The 17838-nt window shown below is 34.2% G+C and overlaps 2 protein-coding genes across 15 annotated transcripts in view; one reads left to right on the top strand and one right to left on the bottom strand.

The window, feature by feature from the left end:
* Positions 1–951: 951 nt before the first annotated feature.
* bicdl2l (bicaudal-D-related protein 2-like) lies at positions 952–8097 on the bottom strand. Of its 2 annotated transcripts, XM_073934225.1 has the most exons (7): positions 8028–8097; positions 7571–7945; positions 4673–4795; positions 4388–4546; positions 3378–3451; positions 3175–3295; positions 957–1752 (listed from the first exon to the last, which is right to left on the bottom strand). In XM_073934225.1, the coding sequence occupies exons 2-7, from the start codon at positions 7937–7939 to the stop codon at positions 1450–1452; spliced, it is 1149 nt and encodes a 382-aa protein (XP_073790326.1). In that variant the 5' UTR covers positions 7940–7945; positions 8028–8097; the 3' UTR covers positions 957–1449.
* A 2538-nt stretch (positions 8098–10635) lies between these two features.
* Positions 10636–17838, top strand: part of phkg1b (phosphorylase kinase, gamma 1b (muscle)) — a 58652-nt gene continuing 51449 nt past the window's right edge. For 3 of the 13 annotated variants that reach the window (XM_073934651.1, XM_073934649.1, XM_009295309.5), the window contains exons 1-7: positions 10636–10842; positions 10968–11082; positions 11220–11398; positions 11561–11615; positions 15352–15417; positions 16934–17097; positions 17201–17291. In XM_073934651.1, the coding sequence (XP_073790752.1) occupies positions 11000–11082; positions 11220–11398; positions 11561–11615; positions 15352–15417; positions 16934–17097; positions 17201–17291 (638 nt within the window). In that variant the 5' untranslated portion in view covers positions 10636–10842; positions 10968–10999. 13 annotated transcript variants of the gene reach the window in all.

Genomic DNA, 17838 nt, shown 5'->3' with positions numbered 1-17838 from the left:
ATTGACATGGCTGAGTGGATGCAAATGTTTATCAGAAACTCTTTCAAAAAGGGTCTGGATGCAGACCTGATGCAGTGCAATCTGGGCTGCATCCAATGCTTTTTAATGGGTTCACCTGACCCCACCCCTAATCCTACCCCTCACCGTGACGTCACTAGCTCCATTTGAGTGCATTGTATCTGACATTGCATCACTGAGTGATGCAATCTCAGCTTGCATCATAAAGGCTGCATCCAGATACTATTGACTCCTTCAGCAACATGTGGCTCCTTCCCTGCATTCATTACTCAGTCCAACAGCAGTTTTTATGCAAGACAATTAGCTCCATCATACAGCAAAAGCTGAAAACAGTGACACCTTAAATGCATTGCTAAATTATGCAATCTCATCTTGCATCATAAAGGCTGCATCCTGATACCATTGCACAGGGCTTCAGCGTCAATACTTGACAGAGGGCGTGTCTGAAGTTGGGGCTGAGGCGATTGTCATAGCAGCATCAGCCAATGAAATCAGCAATCGGCTACTGTCTGAACTGGTGTATGTGCGCACAGCGATCTGATCGGCTGACGCTTCCGACGGATCCATAATGCAGTTCCCTGACGTCACTCATTCAAAGTGAATGGGAAGCGTTGACGCTGACGCCCCGTGTGAATGGGCCATGAAATAGTGAAATGGCCGATTAGACTCCTGATTAAACCTGATTGAATATCTACAGAAATGTTTATTTTTTGTTCCCCACTGTATGCACTCAGTTGCTAATTTATAGATGCACCTGTTCAACTGCTAATATATAATTGGCCAATCAAATAAAAGTAACTCAGTGTGTTTTTGCATATAGACCATCTGCTGTTGAGAAGTTCAAAGTGAGTCATGAGTAAAGAAAGGGGATTGTTGGTGCAAGACAGGCCACTGAGTAATTCAGAAAATAGAGCCTTATAAATCAGCCTTAAATTATCTGTTGTCATTTCTGTCAGCTTTATTCCCCTTTCTTAATATATTACTAGGAAGTATAGACAAAATATCACATCCTTCATTCATGTAGGTCAACAAGCCTTTTAAGATTCTCAACACAAAACTGAAACATGCTTTTAAAAGGGATAATTCACCCAAAAATGAATATTTACTCACTATTTACCCACCCTAAAGTGTTCCAAACGTTTTTTTTTTTTTGCTGAACCTAAGAGAATATACATTGAAGTAAGCTGGAAACCTGTAACTATTGACTTCCATAGTAGGAAAAAAACAATAGTATGGAAGTTAATTGTTACCGGTTTCCAGCTTTTTTCAAAACATCTTCTTTTGTGATAAGTAAACAGTGAGTAAGTGACAGATTGTTCAGTTTTGGGTGAGCTATCCCTTTAATGTTTCATAACAGTATTCCAAATATTATTTACATCCCCAGGACAGACATCCTAAGTGTGGTGGGGCAAAATCACTGAAACTGCCTCATTAGTCCAAAGAAACGTTATGAAAATTGTCCTCTTTGATCATCCTCTGTGGTTTAGTCTCCACTGGTTCTAGTGAAGTGATCCGTCCACGTCTGAACTTGTCTTTCCACCTCTGTGTTGCTGTGGGTGACGGGGACTCAGGAATCGGCACAGTTGCTTGTTTCAGAGTGGGCAAATAGTCAGGTTTTGGAGGAAGGGGTTTATTTGAGCGCCGCAGGACACCAAACCCTCTGGATTTCTTCTGAGCCTGCTCTTCCTGCTGCTGTCGGAGGAGCTGGTGATGAAGGATGGTCTGTACATCATCCTATGAGTAACATGACAAGTGATTTTTATAAATTCCAGTCCAGATGGCAATACAAGATTGAGAGCAGATGTTCTGCCTACAAATTGCACTTAATACAGTAAATACTATCAGTTTTTTGAGGTTTCAATTAGTTTATTTTTGAAATGTGTTTTTTATAATTACATCACTGATTTTTGGAGCTTTTTTAAAGTTCATTAAACATTTAGACTCCAAAATGTTTTGCATGTCTAAATATCTCTTTATTACAATGTAATTAAGCAGATAATAGATACTAAATGCCAAATTTAAGAAAAAAATATTAATCATAACAGAACACAATCAATAAAGAGATGTTATTATTTTCATAAGTAATAAATTGCACATAAATTGCAAATCTGGGTGTCATCTTTGATGGAGCTTTGTGGGTTAATAATCATGTGAAAAAGTTGGACGTCCAGCGTCTCCAGACTCTGGCACCTATAGACTGCAGCTCTGTACAAGAAGTTTGGCCAGAGGAGAAATGGTCATGCTGAAGAAATTAAGGCTCTGAGAATCCTTGTACCAAACGTATGTGTGTTGTTTCATGAAAGCAACATTAATTTTTGTTGTGTTTTATTTTGATATGTTTATATTTATTTATTCTTCATTCATTCGTTTTCTTTTCGGCTTAGTCCCTTTAATAATCTGCGGTCGCCACAGCTGATTGAACCGCCAACTTATCTAGCACATGTTTTACGCAGCGGATGCCCTGCCAGCTCGGAAACATCCATAAACTCTCATTCACACACATACATTATACATTATATATATATATATATATATATATATATATATATATATATATATATATATATACATACATACATACATACATACATACATACAAGCCAATATACGCATACACGCCAACACGGGGAGAACATGCAAACTTCACACAGATCTTCTATGGAGCGTTTACAAGTTGTGCAGAATGCAGCTTTTAACCAACACCAGTAGAAGGTCGCATATTACTCCTGCACTTAAGGCTCTTCATTGGCTTCCTATTAGTTTACAAGTAAATTATAAGATTCTGGTTTTTACATGCAGAGCTCAGCATGGTCAGGCCCTGCATTACATTCAGGATTTTTTGCATGGTCACTCCTGTGGTTGGTTTCTGAGGTCTTCTGGTAAGACATTTTAGCCATTCCTCCACATCTTAAGACTTGTTTTAGTATGTTTTCTTTTATTGATATGTTTTTTTTTTTATCTGTTTTGCATTTTTCTTGTATTGTAAATATTTTGTGGCTTCATGTCTGTGAAAGGTGCAATATAAATAAATCTTTACTTACTTACTTTAATTACTTTCTTACTAAATGAATGCCAATATTTCAGACAGCCTTTAAAATCCAAAATTAGCTAACTTTTTTTCATTTATAATAATTCATTCTGCAATTGTTAACATACTTTCCAGGCCTCCAGCTCTATAGACAGCTCCAGTCGACTCTGAACAGCTTCCAGAAGTTGGTTGTTCAGTGTCATCAGTTCATTCTTGCTTTTCAACAGCTCACTCTCCATAGCTTGTTTCCTAAATTAAAAAAAAATGTGATTTATGTGCCAACTAGCAAGTTTACAATTATATAAATAGCCGAGTGATCAACTGAACTCACTTTACAATGGCGTCATCTCTGTCCCGTAGAGCTTGCTGTAAAATGGCAGCGTCTTCTCCAGACTTCTCCTTTCCCTGTCAAAGGAAGTGAATTTTAACTTAAATAGCACATTTTGTTTCCTTTAACATCTTAAGTGATAAGTCGAAATAAAAATCCAAAATTGAACACTGACAAGCCAATTATTTGAAAGCTTTTTAGTCGGAATCTATGAGTTGGGAGCTATGTTTAGCCTTAATGGTCCCTTGAAGTGCTTTGAAATGTGTGTGAAATGTTTTTAAAAAACAGCCAATAGCATTTTATCGCAGCTCTCCCAGTGAGAGTGGTTAACCTTAAGTACATCAAATGAGAAGCATCTTGAAGGGGGCGGGGCATGTCAGAGACATTTGATTGGTTATGATTTAATGAGAAGCTGTAGTTTGAGGTGAAATGAGTATAACCGAAGTGACAAACTGCAAGCTTTACGTGTTTATAGAAGTTTTATATCTTCTAAATGGAAATTTTGTCAGTGTTTTGGAGCCCACTAGCTTATAGACATACTAAAAACTAACCATACTGATACTAACATCTAAAATATATATATATATATATATATATATATATATATATATATATATATATATTTTAGATGTTAGTATCAGTATGGTTAGTTTTTTTTTTTTTTTTTTTTTTTTCATGGGACTTTTATAATGTTTTGTGAAGAAATCCCCTGTTGTTAATGCTGCATTTCCACCAAATATACTGGATTTAATCTTTTTGTGAACTTGTCTTCTTTCACAGATAATTCTCTGCTCACACATATTTGTGTAAGTACATGCTGTCTTTTTCATTACCTTCAGATCAATGACACCTCAGGGAGAGGTACAAGCTATTTTTTCAAAGCACTTTAAAGATCTTTTCAATTGTTCTCATAACAATAGGAGCTTGTGAATGTAATGGTTGCATAAGGCCTTTAAAAAAGTGCATAAAGGAGGTGTGCCTCATATGAGCCGATGGGCAAGGCTAAAGCTCACCTGACAAGTGTGGTTAAGGGCGAGTCTGCGTGCCACTTTCTGCAGCTGAAGCAGTGCGGTGTCTAGAGGGTTGGCCCGCGACTGCTGGTCCACTTCTGCTGATTCTAGATCAGTCAGTGGAAGCAACAGCTTCACAACAGACTGAAGCTCCTCTGCCACCTGTAGACACGCCACAAAAACAACGATTAAAAGATTAAGACAATCCAAATTCACATCTAGTCTGTCAGAAACTGCCGTCACTAAATTAAAAGTGTGCAGATCTATAAGTTAAGAATGCAGACTCACTCGGTATTTGCTTTCGCTCCAGCCGGGTCCACTTTGGTGTTGTTGTTGCAGCCTATCTACCTGAGCCTTGAGTCTCAGACTGCGCTGGCGAGATAATTCCACTTCCTTCTTCACATGCTTCAACTGCAGACACAAACACAGTGTGTTATTATATGAATGTAATGTAATGTGTTTATTTGCTATACACACACACACACAAATATGTTGCTGCTTGTTCAAGCTACTTATTTAAAATAAGCTGAATCAACACAACTCTTGAGTTTTTTTGGGGGGGAACAACTGAATTGTTATGTTCAGCCCACCTAAATTAGTAAAAACTAATAAGTTAATTTAATATTTAATTACTTTGCATCATGTTTGGAAATGAATATCTTTTAAGACATCATAACCCAATGTCAGGCCAACCTAAAATCAACTAAGTATCAACGTCTAATGATGTTACAGCTTGACTTTGTAAGGACGTTACGTTATGTTGTCATTGCACATCAAAATATCGATGTCCTTTAGACGCTGATTAGACATTGAATTTTGGTCACATGACATCATGACCTAAATCTAACATAATGTTAATGTCAAATTTAGGAGAAAATCTTAAAAATAATTGGCATGTCAGTCCTGAATTTAATTGAATCCAATTGCTGAACACACAAAAATGTTGTTTGCTGTTTGTTCAACGTACTTATTTAAAATAAGTCTTAAATTGCTAAGACCAAACCACAAACTATCTAAAAATGTTTTCAGCAATCTCCTATGAAAAGAAAACATTTTGAAAACACCTGATCACAATGAGCTTTTAATATATCAAAATCACCTTTATATGGCAGTATTTATATAGATAAAGTAAGACATTATGTTTTTAAATGTATTTATTTCAAAACAAACACACAAAAACATTTTTAAATTTATTTTTATGAAAATTAGTGTTTTATAATTAAACATTCAGCTATTTTTATATATTTATCTATATATGTTTTTAAATATTTAAAAGTATTTTATGCATTAAAATTGGAAGAGTATCTTTATTTTAAGTCTAAAAACACTGAAAGTGAAAATGTAAATCAATCACTGTGTGAGGTTAGATATGCAGACATCTTGCTTAGCAACGATCTTAAACATGCCCTCACTCAGCTTAAAGTAATAAAGCTAAAAGTTCACTCCAAAATTTGATTCTGTCATCATCTATTCAACCTTTATTGTTTCAAACTTTCACAAGTTTTTTTCTTCTGCTAACACAAAATAACGTATCTTGAAGAATGTTGAAAAACTTTAACAGTAACTTGACTTCCATGGTAAAAGTATGCTTCAGCAGCTTTGTGAAATGGTTTTCAGTGAAAACCCTTGGTGCTGTTTAGGAGAACTCTTAGTGTTGAGATAAAAGGTGAGATCAAATATGTTGTGAATATGAGACCTGACACATTTGTTGGTCCATCAAATCTAATCAGGTCATCTAATGTCATTTATAACCTTGCTACACTGGATTTACTGAACAGAATTAGACTTGGAATCTTGCCATTCCAGTCAAATGAACAGGAAACGAACAGGTAAATTATATTGGTTACTTCCTAGTGTATCTACCGAGAAATGTGTCAGCTGAATGTTTCAAATATCTAAACGTGGTGTGTCAGATATGTGTGTCTTTTAATGTTTTCAATTATTAATACAGGCTGTGAAACCAGCTTTTTGTTGAAAGATTGACTATAAATTAAGATTGCCTTGTTCATTTTTAGCTCAGATTAGTCATGTTGCTTTAAAAAGAGCTTGGTTGAATGAAGAAAGAATGGGTGAACATTTGCTGAACAATGATTGACCATCTGGTCCTCTCACTGATCTGCATTTGTTGTTTGTTTGTTTTTTTAATGATGGCAAAATAACATTTCTGATTTTGTTGCTCTGTCACAGTGTTATAACCCAATACGACATGCATTTTAAATGATCTGTCTGAAGGTATAGTGACTGGTGAGAGTGAATTTTTTTTATTAAAAAGACTATGTGAACTATAGGCTATTTATTTGGAATGAGCAGAATATAACTAAGAAATGTTATTAACTTTTCTACAATTTTCTTTGAGAGCTTGGATGAATGCAATCAGAAAAATCTGATCAAATTTATATTTACAATTTCAATATACACACTATTAAATAAATGTAATGTAATTTTTTAAAATGTATAGTCTATACGTTTTAAAATAGTATATATAAAATCTAATTTTAAAACGCTAAAAATAAAATAGTAGTATTAATACAATTTTTAAACTTCTATATTTTTTATTTGTTGTGCAATGCAACATTTTCAAAGCTGAAAATACACAGCAGGAAGTTTCTTCAAGTCGAAAAATAATTGAATTAAACTGATTGAAAAAGAAAAATCCTTGAACAGAAAACAAGAATTTATAAACATTTTTTAAATTGAATAATAATCTAAAAATGAAGTAATTCTGTCACATTTAACATCTGTTTAAAATCAGGAAGAAATACATGTAATAAACAATGAAAGTAAAAAATAAATCTTTGATAATAAATATAAAATAAAATAAAAAACATTTAACACTTCTGCAAATTTCTCCTGGGGGTGGGGAAGAATAATGCAATATCAGTCCAGTTATGTCCACAAAAACATTTACAAATAAGAATAAACAATAATAAATCTTAGCCATATAAAAATGACGTTTTTAAAATATAAAATAATCTTACATAAATAAACAAATAAAATAATTAATAATCATTTAAAAATGAAACAATACTTTATATAAATATCATCATAAAAGCTATCTGCACCTTACTGGATTCCCATTCTGCATCCCATTTGCCTTTTGTTTACATGGTTTTCCCTTTACAGTAGCCTACAGTGTTCCTTGATTTTGAATCACTGTTGCTCATAGTCATAATACTAATGACTCACCGTTACAGACACCGGGCTGGACACTCTTCTGCGCAGTGGGCTCCCGCTCCGCAGCAGATCCGGTAATGCTTCCTCAATATACGAGCGGCGGGGCTTCTGCGGCGCGTCCGGGTCACTATCATGAATCCCTGTCGTGAAGCGGGGATCATCTTCAGTCGAGACACTGCTGTCATTCACTGCAAGTTGCTCTTGTAACTCATCCAATGTGCATAACGGCGAACTGTTCGACTCCCTGTCAGTGTCAAGACTCGAAACGGAATCCTCGTCGTCGGTCAGTCGTTTGTGCACCTCCTCGGTGGTCAGTGGAGACTCCAACAGGTCCCTGATGGTGCTTAACGTTACCGGCGAATCTCTCCTGTTGGTCTCCATTTTGTTCTAAATGAGGACAAGACAGAATGCATGTTCTTATCAGGGAGAGAGAGAAGACTGAAACTGAGAAGAGGGAATGTCTACAAACCGGTTTTTCCTGAAGTTTGACACAGAAGTAACACGAGGACGTGCGTCAAGCAGCCGTCACATATGCGCGCGGGACTGCGGCTTTACCTGCGCGTTTAAATGTCAACATGCGTGTTGGTACACGTCTGTGAAAGAAAAACGCCCATTGATTGTAAACAAAACATAAGGCCCATTGTTAGGTTGTGTTTTTTATTTTTTTTATTTTTTAGACCTATTACCCTTATTTGGTTAACTTAATCTCATATTGGATTCAGGCACCATGGGGTCAATTTGAAGCCTTAATTTTATTAAATAGCATTATTTGATCCAATCAGTCATTTTGTACAAATATAATTAGTTTTATTTATCAAAGATGCATTAAATTGGTCAGTAGCATCTCATAGCACCGTATTGGGTTGAATAATGCTGAGAAGTCAAATTTGCTTAGATCAATAAATTATCTTACAGTTTATTCAAATATTTACAATATAAACTTCAAGGCATTTGCTTTAAATAAATGCAGCTTTTGGGTGAATACAAAACATGTTTTTTTTCCTCTATGGGCCCAAAGGCAAGGTCAATTAGGCCTACAGTACATCAAAAACAGACTCAGGAACAGTTTTACCCCTGAACCACTGGAGAGCTTAACACTGATTGACACCATTGAATGTTCCCACTATTTGCACTAAACACCTACGTTTATACAGTACACTTTACTTAGTATTCTACCTCATAATTATTTGTATGTGCAATCATACAAGTCACTAATGTTTACAAAAAATTATGCATACATACATACATATAATTTTTACATTTTGAAAATGAATATTTTTTATCCATTTCTCAGTGAATATAGGCAATGTATTTTGGTACATCTAAACAAAACAGATTTATTAAACATATTTATTTGTAAAAATTCAGTCACAAAACATACTTAGAAATTGACAGATAATACATTCAAGCAAAATATTGCAAAAAAAAAATCACAACCTAAATTTCAACTAATTTTTAAAAAAATTTTTGCTTCTCTTGATTTTTCCTGGGGCGACACAGTGGCGCAGTAGGTAGTGCTGTCACCTCACAGCAAGAAGGTTGCTGGTTCGAGCCTCGGCTTAGTTGGTGTTTCTGAGTGGAGTTTGCATGTTCTCCCTGTGTTCGCTTGGGTTTCCTCCGGGTGCTCAGGTTTCCCCCACAGACCAAAGACATGCGGTACAGGGTAATTGCAAAGCTAAATTGTCCATATTGTGTGTGTGTGTGTGAATGAGTATGTGTGGATGTTTCCCAGAGATGGGTTACGGCTGAAAGGGCATCCGCTCTGTAAAAACGTGTTGGATAAGTTGGCGGTTCATTCCGCTGTGGCGACCCCGGATTAATAAAGGGACTAAGATAACAAGAAAATGAATGAATGAATGAATGATTTTTCCTGTTATTTGAATTTAATATTTTCTATAACTGTTATCATAAGTAATTTTGTTAGATAAGCTCCAGATATTGCTTCAATCTAATCTAATGTACATGCACAAACATAATATTATAGCTTCCTATTAAAATATCAATCTAAGATTTGTGAGGGGTCTACTTATGCTGAGCACTAATATATATATATATATATATATATATATATATATATATATATATATATATATATATATATATATATATATATATACATATATATATATACATACATACATATTCAGTATATATATATATATATATATATATATATATATACATACATATTTATGCATATATATATATATATATATATATATATATATATATATATATATAATGCAAACATTAATATGTCATTCTTTAATGAGCCTGTTTATTGTAGCCTAATTGTAATATTTTATCCACTTTAAAATATATTACCCTCCCTAAAAGCACTATGAAAGAAGCAGTTTTGTGTTGTACATGTGTAGCCTGTGCTGTGAATAGATCAGAAAAACTGTTAAAAGTATTGACAAATTATAGCCTTTTCAGAAAATCTATAAGCCTCCCTCAGAGAAAGCATAAGTGGAAGTGGAGAGAAATTGCATGCATATTATAAAGGCTAGGTGTAATGTTGTTAACATTATCTGATCTGTCTAAAGTAAACACACGAGTACAAGCTGTTCCACTTGGCTATAGCCTCAGCTTTACTCAAATAACAGCTGGGCTATTTAAAGTAGCCTAGATATGGGAACTCCGACTCGTTTATTCGGATCGGCTCTTTTGAATAGTTTATGTTGAAGAACCGCATAAACGATTCAGAGGTTCTTTAAATTATATATAAAACAAACGCACAATATATGATTATGGTTTGTTTTTATATTTTTTATATTTTATTATTTTATATTTTATTAATAAATTTTACACTTTAGATAAAGTAAAAATTTAGTTTTGTCTATTTTAGACTTAGTTGTAATTCCTATTTAGCACTTAAAACATTAAGTAATTTGTATTAATTATTATAATTATAAAATTATTAAAACATAAATATGATTGCTATTTACATAGAACAATGTTAAACAAAAGTTTACTCGAGACAAAATCCACACGGAGCTGATTAGATTGATAAGCAAGCAAAATGTTCGACCGAAACAATTCGACTGATTCACTAAAATGATCCGACTCGTAAGAACGATTCGCGACACTGACATCGCTGTTTTACAGCCAAAGTCAAGTCTTCTGGGCAGAGAACTGGAGCACAATTAAAGGCTGTATAAAGAAACGACAAAAATAATCAACTTCTGAAGCGGTTTGTTCTTGGAGGTGTTGTTTATGAGCGTCGTCTGTTGTTATGAGCTACAACTGAGGCATAAAAAGGTTACTGAAGGACGAACGGCTAGGTGAGTGAATTCAGTTCGACTCAATTACATTTTGCAGGAAAACAATCATTAAAATCATTATTATTTATTAGTATTCAATGAAATACTGGTATGCACATGTCTGTGTCTGTGTGTTAAACTTTAAGGCATTATTTTGAAGCACGTCCAATTCATCAGAATGACAAAAGAAGAGGAAAACCCTGACTGGGTTGGTGGACAAGAATTTTATGACAAATATGATCCAAAGGAGATCTTGGGAAGGTTAGTGTCACCCTGATGAATTTGTGTCTGCAATCTATGACAAAATTAATAGCATAAATGCAAGTCTTACATCAAAAAATAGGCTATTTTAAATATGGGATTTGAAGTCTTGGGTTTGTTTTGAATTTTTCTCCCAGGGGTGTGAGCAGTGTAGTTCGCAGATGTGTGGATAAACGGACTGGTCAGGAATATGCAGTAAAGATCATAGACATCACACCATCAGACAAAATGACACCCCAAGAGATACAAGAAATCCAGCAGGCCACTGTGAAAGAGATCGACATTCTTCGAAAAGTGTCTGGACAAAAGAACATAAGTATGACTATCTACTGCCCCTCAAAGACTTTCACATCACATTCAACAAAATCGAAGGTTATGGCTCTATAATATAAAAAAATCTATTTCATTACAAAAGTAAAAACTGCAATTGTTTTTTTTGTAACAACATACAAATGTAGGTTTTGTTTGTCCCTGGTAGTTCAACTCAAGGATTGCTTTGAATCAAAGGCCTTCTTCTTTTTGGTATTTGATCTGTAAGTAAACCTTTTTTTCTTTCATTGCATGCAACTTTCATGTCTGTGCCTCATTATTTTTATTGACAAAACACATCAAGGACTTGAGTTAAAAAAAAAGTCTAAGTAAAAAAGTGCTTTTAGTATAAAGTATTAAGATTATATAAAAAAACATTAAAAACAAATCTTAAAATTAACGGAAATAAAACAGCAGCTGTGATTTTACGGTAAATAACCAGAGCTTTTTTTATACCAAAGATTTGAAGAACAAACATCTGCACAACTTAACATTGGTTCATAGATAATACACAACCATAAGCAGGTTTGGATGAGAAAGTCATATGGTGACCCAATGCCCATCACAACTTTTCCTACAAGCAAAGAAATATACTAATTAGGGCTGGGCGATTAATCGAAAAGTCATCGAAATTGACATTCATAATCTAAAATCGATCAAATTTTTATAGGCCGTTTATTTTTTATTTACTTTTCCTACTGCATGCTGAGTCATGAGACCCCACTTTGTTAAGACTAATTTATACTTCTGCGTCATCCGCACGCGTATGGTGCGCCACAGCCATCACGTGGTTGCATATCTACGCACCTCTCAAAAAATGTTACTTTATGTCGTGATGACACATTGCGCAGGCTTTGTGATTGGTGGGTTTGGTAGCGGTGATGAGTGTGGGTGGCACGGATTAATTTCAGCATTGATGTTCAATAAACAATCCTAGATAGTAGATTGTGTGTGTTTTCTTTAATTATTTTAAAATCAAGTAATGCACCCTCTATTTAAAAAATCTCTCACTGCTAATATTTGAGCATATTTACTGTACAAAACATGTCCGTGAACTATAAGTGCAAAGAAATGTAATTAATGAAATAATCAGCAATCAATTGTCATCCAGTTAAAATGTTCAATTAATAGAGATTTTGATTTTAGGCCAAATCGCTCAGCCCTAATGTTAATGTTTCGAAAGTGCTCAGTGTCATTCACACACTACTAAACTCCATCATGGTAACACACATAAAATAAAAGTAGTGCAATAAACATTCTTTATTAACATTAGATGTAACATAAAACTATAATGTGCATAACTCAAAAGAATAAACTAAAAGAGCTATAGTAATGTCAACAATAAAGTATCATGCTGGGATTTCCAGGAAAGTGAATCTCAGCGGTTTATCATAAACTTTTCTATGATCATTTTTACTGCAATTGACAGCAAGAATGAACATAGAAGCGTTGTCTGATTGACAAGCAGCAGCTATATGTGTTCAAAAGAATCTAAATTGCCAAGTAGGATGAATCTATGCCGCATTTTGTAGAATCTTTGAACTGTCAAAACACCTCTAAAAAAAGCTTTTTCGGACATTACATATTTGTACATGTGTACATTACTGTAACACATTTTATTCAAGAACATTTGAGCTGCTTTTAGTCCTTAGCTCTTTCATTTTCGTTTTATTTAAAATATATTTAACTTGCTTGTTAATTAAATCCCATTTTGTTATTTAACCTATTATTTTTATGCAACAGTCAAGTAACACGTTCATTTGCTATGAAGAAAATAGAAGGAAATAATATTTTTTGCATGCTGATTTATGTGAAACCATGAATATAGGTCTACATAATCACCTTGCAATTTTGAGATTATAGCTTTTTTTGGCTTTGAGTATAGACTATTCAGTTCATAAGAGCAGTTTAATCTTTTAAAAAGTTTTTTTAATAATAAAATCAGTTGTTCACTGTATACAAATGTAACATTTTGAAATATTTATATTTATCGGCCTATATATCGGCAATCTGCCTCCAAATCTGAAGAGTTATCGGTTACTGATTTTGGCCAAAAAATCCATATCGGTGCATCCCTAATTAACGATTCAATTTCCATGTAATTTACCCAAAGGTCAGAACATTAGACAGTTTCACCAAAAAACTGAAAATTCTGTCATCATTTACTCATCCTTTATTTATTTCTTCTATTTAACACAAAATAAGATATTTTGATGAAATTTGGAAACTGATAATCTATTCCATGGTGTTTTTTTCTTACTATAGATGTCAGTGGTTACTTTTTTTCAAAATATCCTCTATTGTGTTCAACAGAATAAATAAACACATAACGCTTTTGTGTCAGTACATTTTTTTTTTTTGTGAACAATATGTACAGTTAAAGTCAGAATTATTAGCCCTGCTCAATTATTTGCGCCCTTGTTTATTTTTTTCCCCAATTTCTGTTTAATGGAGGGAAGATTGTTTCAGCACATTTCTAAGCATAATAGTTTTAAAAACTTATTTCTAATAACTGATTTATTTTATCTTTGCCATGATGACAGTAAATATTTTACTTGATATTTTTCAAGACACTTCTATGCACCTTAAAGTGACATTTAAAGGCTTAACTAGGTTAATTAGGTGAACTATGCAGGTTAGGGTAATTAGGCGAGTTATTGTATAACGATGGTTTGTTCTATAGACTATCGAAAAAAATTTGCCTAAAGGGGCTAATAATTTTGTCTAGCCAACGTAAAACCAATAAGACTTTGTCCAAAAGAAAAAATATTATCAGACATACTGTGAAAATTTCCTTACTCTGTTAAAAATCATTTGGGAAATAATCAAAAGGGGGCTAATAATTCTGACTTCAACTGTATATAAAGGGTCCAGATGCATAAACCTCTAAATGCCGTCAAAATTTTCTTCTAAAATTAGTGTTTTTATCAGGCTCGTGTTTAGGTCCAGTAATTTCATTTTTATGGCAACGAATAAGTTTTTTCATTGTTTTCAAAGTGAAATAACTCATCAGAAACAAAGAAGTCTGAGACTTCTGCTCATTTTCTATTGTAATTTTAGACGGCACTAAGAGGTTTTGCATCTGAACTCTAATAACTCTTACTAATCAGAAAATTAAGGATTGTATAGAAGGAGATTTACTTACTATTCTAATGTGTTTTTTTTGCCATTAAAGTTTATAATTAGGAGAACAATTTATTCAATGTATTTTTGTATTTTCACAAATATATTCATACAATATAAGCCTAGTTTTGTTGTCCAGCATAACATATTGTTTTGAACTACTAAAAACATCAGTAAAAGTCACATTTATTCAGTCATCATTTACTCAACCTTCATTTTTTTTCTGTTATACACAAAATAAGATATTTTGATGAAATCCAGAAACCGATAACCTATTCCAAAGTAGTTTTTTCCGACTATGGATGTCAGTGGTTACTGTTTTGACCTTTTTTCAAAATATCTTCTTTCGTGTTCAACAGAATAAATAATCTCATAAAGCTTTGTGTGAGACAATGTTCAGTTTTGCGTGAACTATACCTTTATGTGTAAATGGAACGACTCTAAAAAACAAGTTTCTCTTAGTTATTTCTTGTAGAGCTCAAGTCCAGGCGACTGCTCAATCTTGCTGTTGTGTTATTTACTGGTTGCTTCCTATTCAGATTTCCCATGTGTTCCCTGTGGAGATTAGCCTATCTGTTAGCTGGCGCTCTGCAGCATACAGATAAGAGACTGGCTATTCTAAGAGCCACAACAGGCTGATTGCCAAGATTAAACTGTTGCTTTCAAAGCCTGATTCTCCATTCAAAACATGAGCACAAATCCATCCAAATTCCTTCCCTTGTCCAGCTGCTGAACAGATTTAATTACAGTTTCTTAGAAATTCTGAAATGTGCCAGCTCAGTTTACAGGCCTTGACATTCACTTTTGTTTGTTTAAATGTGAATGCTCTTTTAACAGGATGAAGAGAGGAGAGCTCTTCGACTACCTCACTGAAAAAGTCACTCTAAGTGAGAAAGAGACACGGTCAGCTTCCTTTAATAAATCTCTCAGCTCTTGTTGATGCTACTATATTTAGTTTTTTTTTTTTTTTTTTTTTAGTAAATATTGCATATTTTCCGCCAAAATATAAAGCAGCATAACAGTTTTCAGCATTAATAATGTGAAACAGAAAAAAAAAACATTTTTAAATATATTTAAATACAAAACATTTTACGATAATACTAATTTTACAGTTTTTAATCAAATAAATTAAACTTTCTTGCATATTGTACACATGCGTTTAATTTGTATGCAGATGAAGACTGAATTATTATCCTTTATTAATATGGGGTTGCCACAATGGAATGAACCGCCAACTTACGCAGCGGATACCCTTCCAGCTCCAACCCATCACTGGGAAACATCCATACACTCTCATTCACACACATACACTACGGACAATTTAGCTTACCCAATTCACCTATAACACGTCTTTGGACTTGTGGGGGAAAGTCCTTGATCAAACGGGAAAATTGGGTTAATTAGGCAAGTCCTTGGATAACAGTGGTTTATTACAAGGGTTCCCAAACTTTTCAGCCTGTGACCCCCAAAAGAGCAATGCTAGTGACTCGCGAGCCCCAATATGCTCTGAGGTGGTTATACATATACAAATCTTGCATGCAACGGCGTGCACATACCAATAGACCCAGGTCTATTTTTCATTTAATTTTAGAGAACACCCATCAGAGATCATCCTTCATGTTCAGTTGTGGCCTGTATTTATTGTTAATGTTTGTTTAACTTGGTGCCATAAAATTAATCTGTTGCAACTGATGCTGAGTCTTAAATGTAACATAAGTCACAACATATGCATGTTGTTTTTTTATTAACTATTAAATTTTATTAATTTTTTAATTTTTATAAATTTTATTATTAAGTGTATGTGTGTGAATGAGTGTGAATGGATGTTTCCCAGTGATGGGTTGCGGCTGAAGGGCATCCGCTGCGTAAAAACTTGCTGGATAAGTTGGCGGTTCATTCTGCTGTGGCAACCCCGGATTAATAAAGGGACTAAGCCGAAAAGAAAATGAATGAATAAATGAATGAATGAATGACTTAAGCAGGCTGATAATATTGATCATTTAGCTGTTTTAATTTTTTTTTATTTAGATCTATAATATATCTATAAGGGTTAAGGATATATATAGACAGTACATCTAGACTATTTTAATGATTTTTGACATTAACACAATTATCATTTTTACAGTGTATTTTTGTCTTTCCCTTCAAAAATACTATTGCAAAGGTCTGGTATTGGTCTGGTTGTCCATGGTAACATATTGTTTTAAACTTCTAAAAATATGAATAAAAGTCACTGTAGAGTAAGTACAGTAGAGTTACATATTAAATATCAAATGAAAATAAACACAAACTGTATTTTTGTTAGTTTTTTCAGTGTAGGCATATGCAGAATAAATAGAAATTAAAGTGATTTAAAAATACACTTAATGACTTGAACGATTGATTATTAGCATGCCATTTTCTCTTCTCAATCTGTTAGAAAGATCATTCGAGCTCTCCTGGAGGTGGTTGAGTATCTTCACGCTCACAATATAGTCCATCGTGACCTGAAACCAGAGAACATTCTGTTAGATGATGATGTGAATATCAAACTTACAGACTTTGGTTTCTCCATCCAGATTGAGCCTGGACAAAGACTGAATGGTGACTGACTGAATGAACATCTTTAAATATACTAGAAGCCTTCTGAAAAAATAAAACCTGCAGAAATTGAAGTTTAGAAATGGCTGTCTTTGTTTTCTCCTAGAGGTTTGCGGGACACCGGGTTACTTGGCTCCAGAAATCATAGAGTGCTCAATGGATCCAAAACATTCTGGCTATGGGACTGCTGTTGACCTGTAAGCAGCTAAAGTAAAGAAGCTGGTTGTGATGTGCTGTGAGAGACTAGTGATGACTGTGAGAGAATAGGGCCACCATTTTAAAATGTATTTCAGCTTGTCAAGTGTTCAAGGGAATTTTACATGGACATACCCTCGACCCTTCGATTTTGACTGAGGAAGCTAATCTGCTTCATACTGACTGTCCAAATGTGACAAATGGGACAGACAGGAAACGTAAGCTTGTGCTACAAGTTTTGCAGTTTGCTGCATTGTAAAGTTTAAGCTTGACCTGCGAAATTGCATCACGTGATTGCGTGAGACCAATAAAAGATTAAAACATGACCTCTCTATACAGAAATGTCACATATACACCAATCGCTTGCTTTTTTAATGTCTAATCATTTAATCCCGCCCCTTTTCGCAGTGCAGTACGACAGAATTTCACATTCTTAAGTGTGACCATGGCATTAGTTGCTTTAGCTGTGTTTGATAAGGATTGGAGCTAAACTCTGCAGGACTGGGCACCCCTGCTTTACAGCAGTGTTTCTCAACCATGTTCCAGGAG

Source organism: Danio rerio, chromosome 21 (assembly GCF_049306965.1).
Source record: "Danio rerio strain Tuebingen ecotype United States chromosome 21, GRCz12tu, whole genome shotgun sequence".
NCBI classification, from domain to species: Eukaryota; Metazoa; Chordata; class Actinopteri; order Cypriniformes; family Danionidae; genus Danio; species Danio rerio.
The sequence above is the reverse complement of the archived record's forward strand: the minus strand, read 5'-3'. Positions and strand labels throughout refer to the sequence as shown.

Coding starts and splice junctions, on each gene's coding strand:
- bicdl2l (XM_073934225.1), bottom strand. CDS start 7,939: ATGGAGACCAACAGGAGAGATTCGCCGGTAACGTTAAGCACCATCAGG. Junction 3,296..3,377: donor AGAGATGACGCCATTGTAAA/GTGAGTTCAGTT, acceptor TTTTTAATTTAG/GAAACAAGCTATGGAGAGTG. Junction 1,753..3,174: donor TAGAGCTGGAGGCCTGGAAA/GTATGTTAACAA, acceptor TGTTACTCATAG/GATGATGTACAGACCATCCT.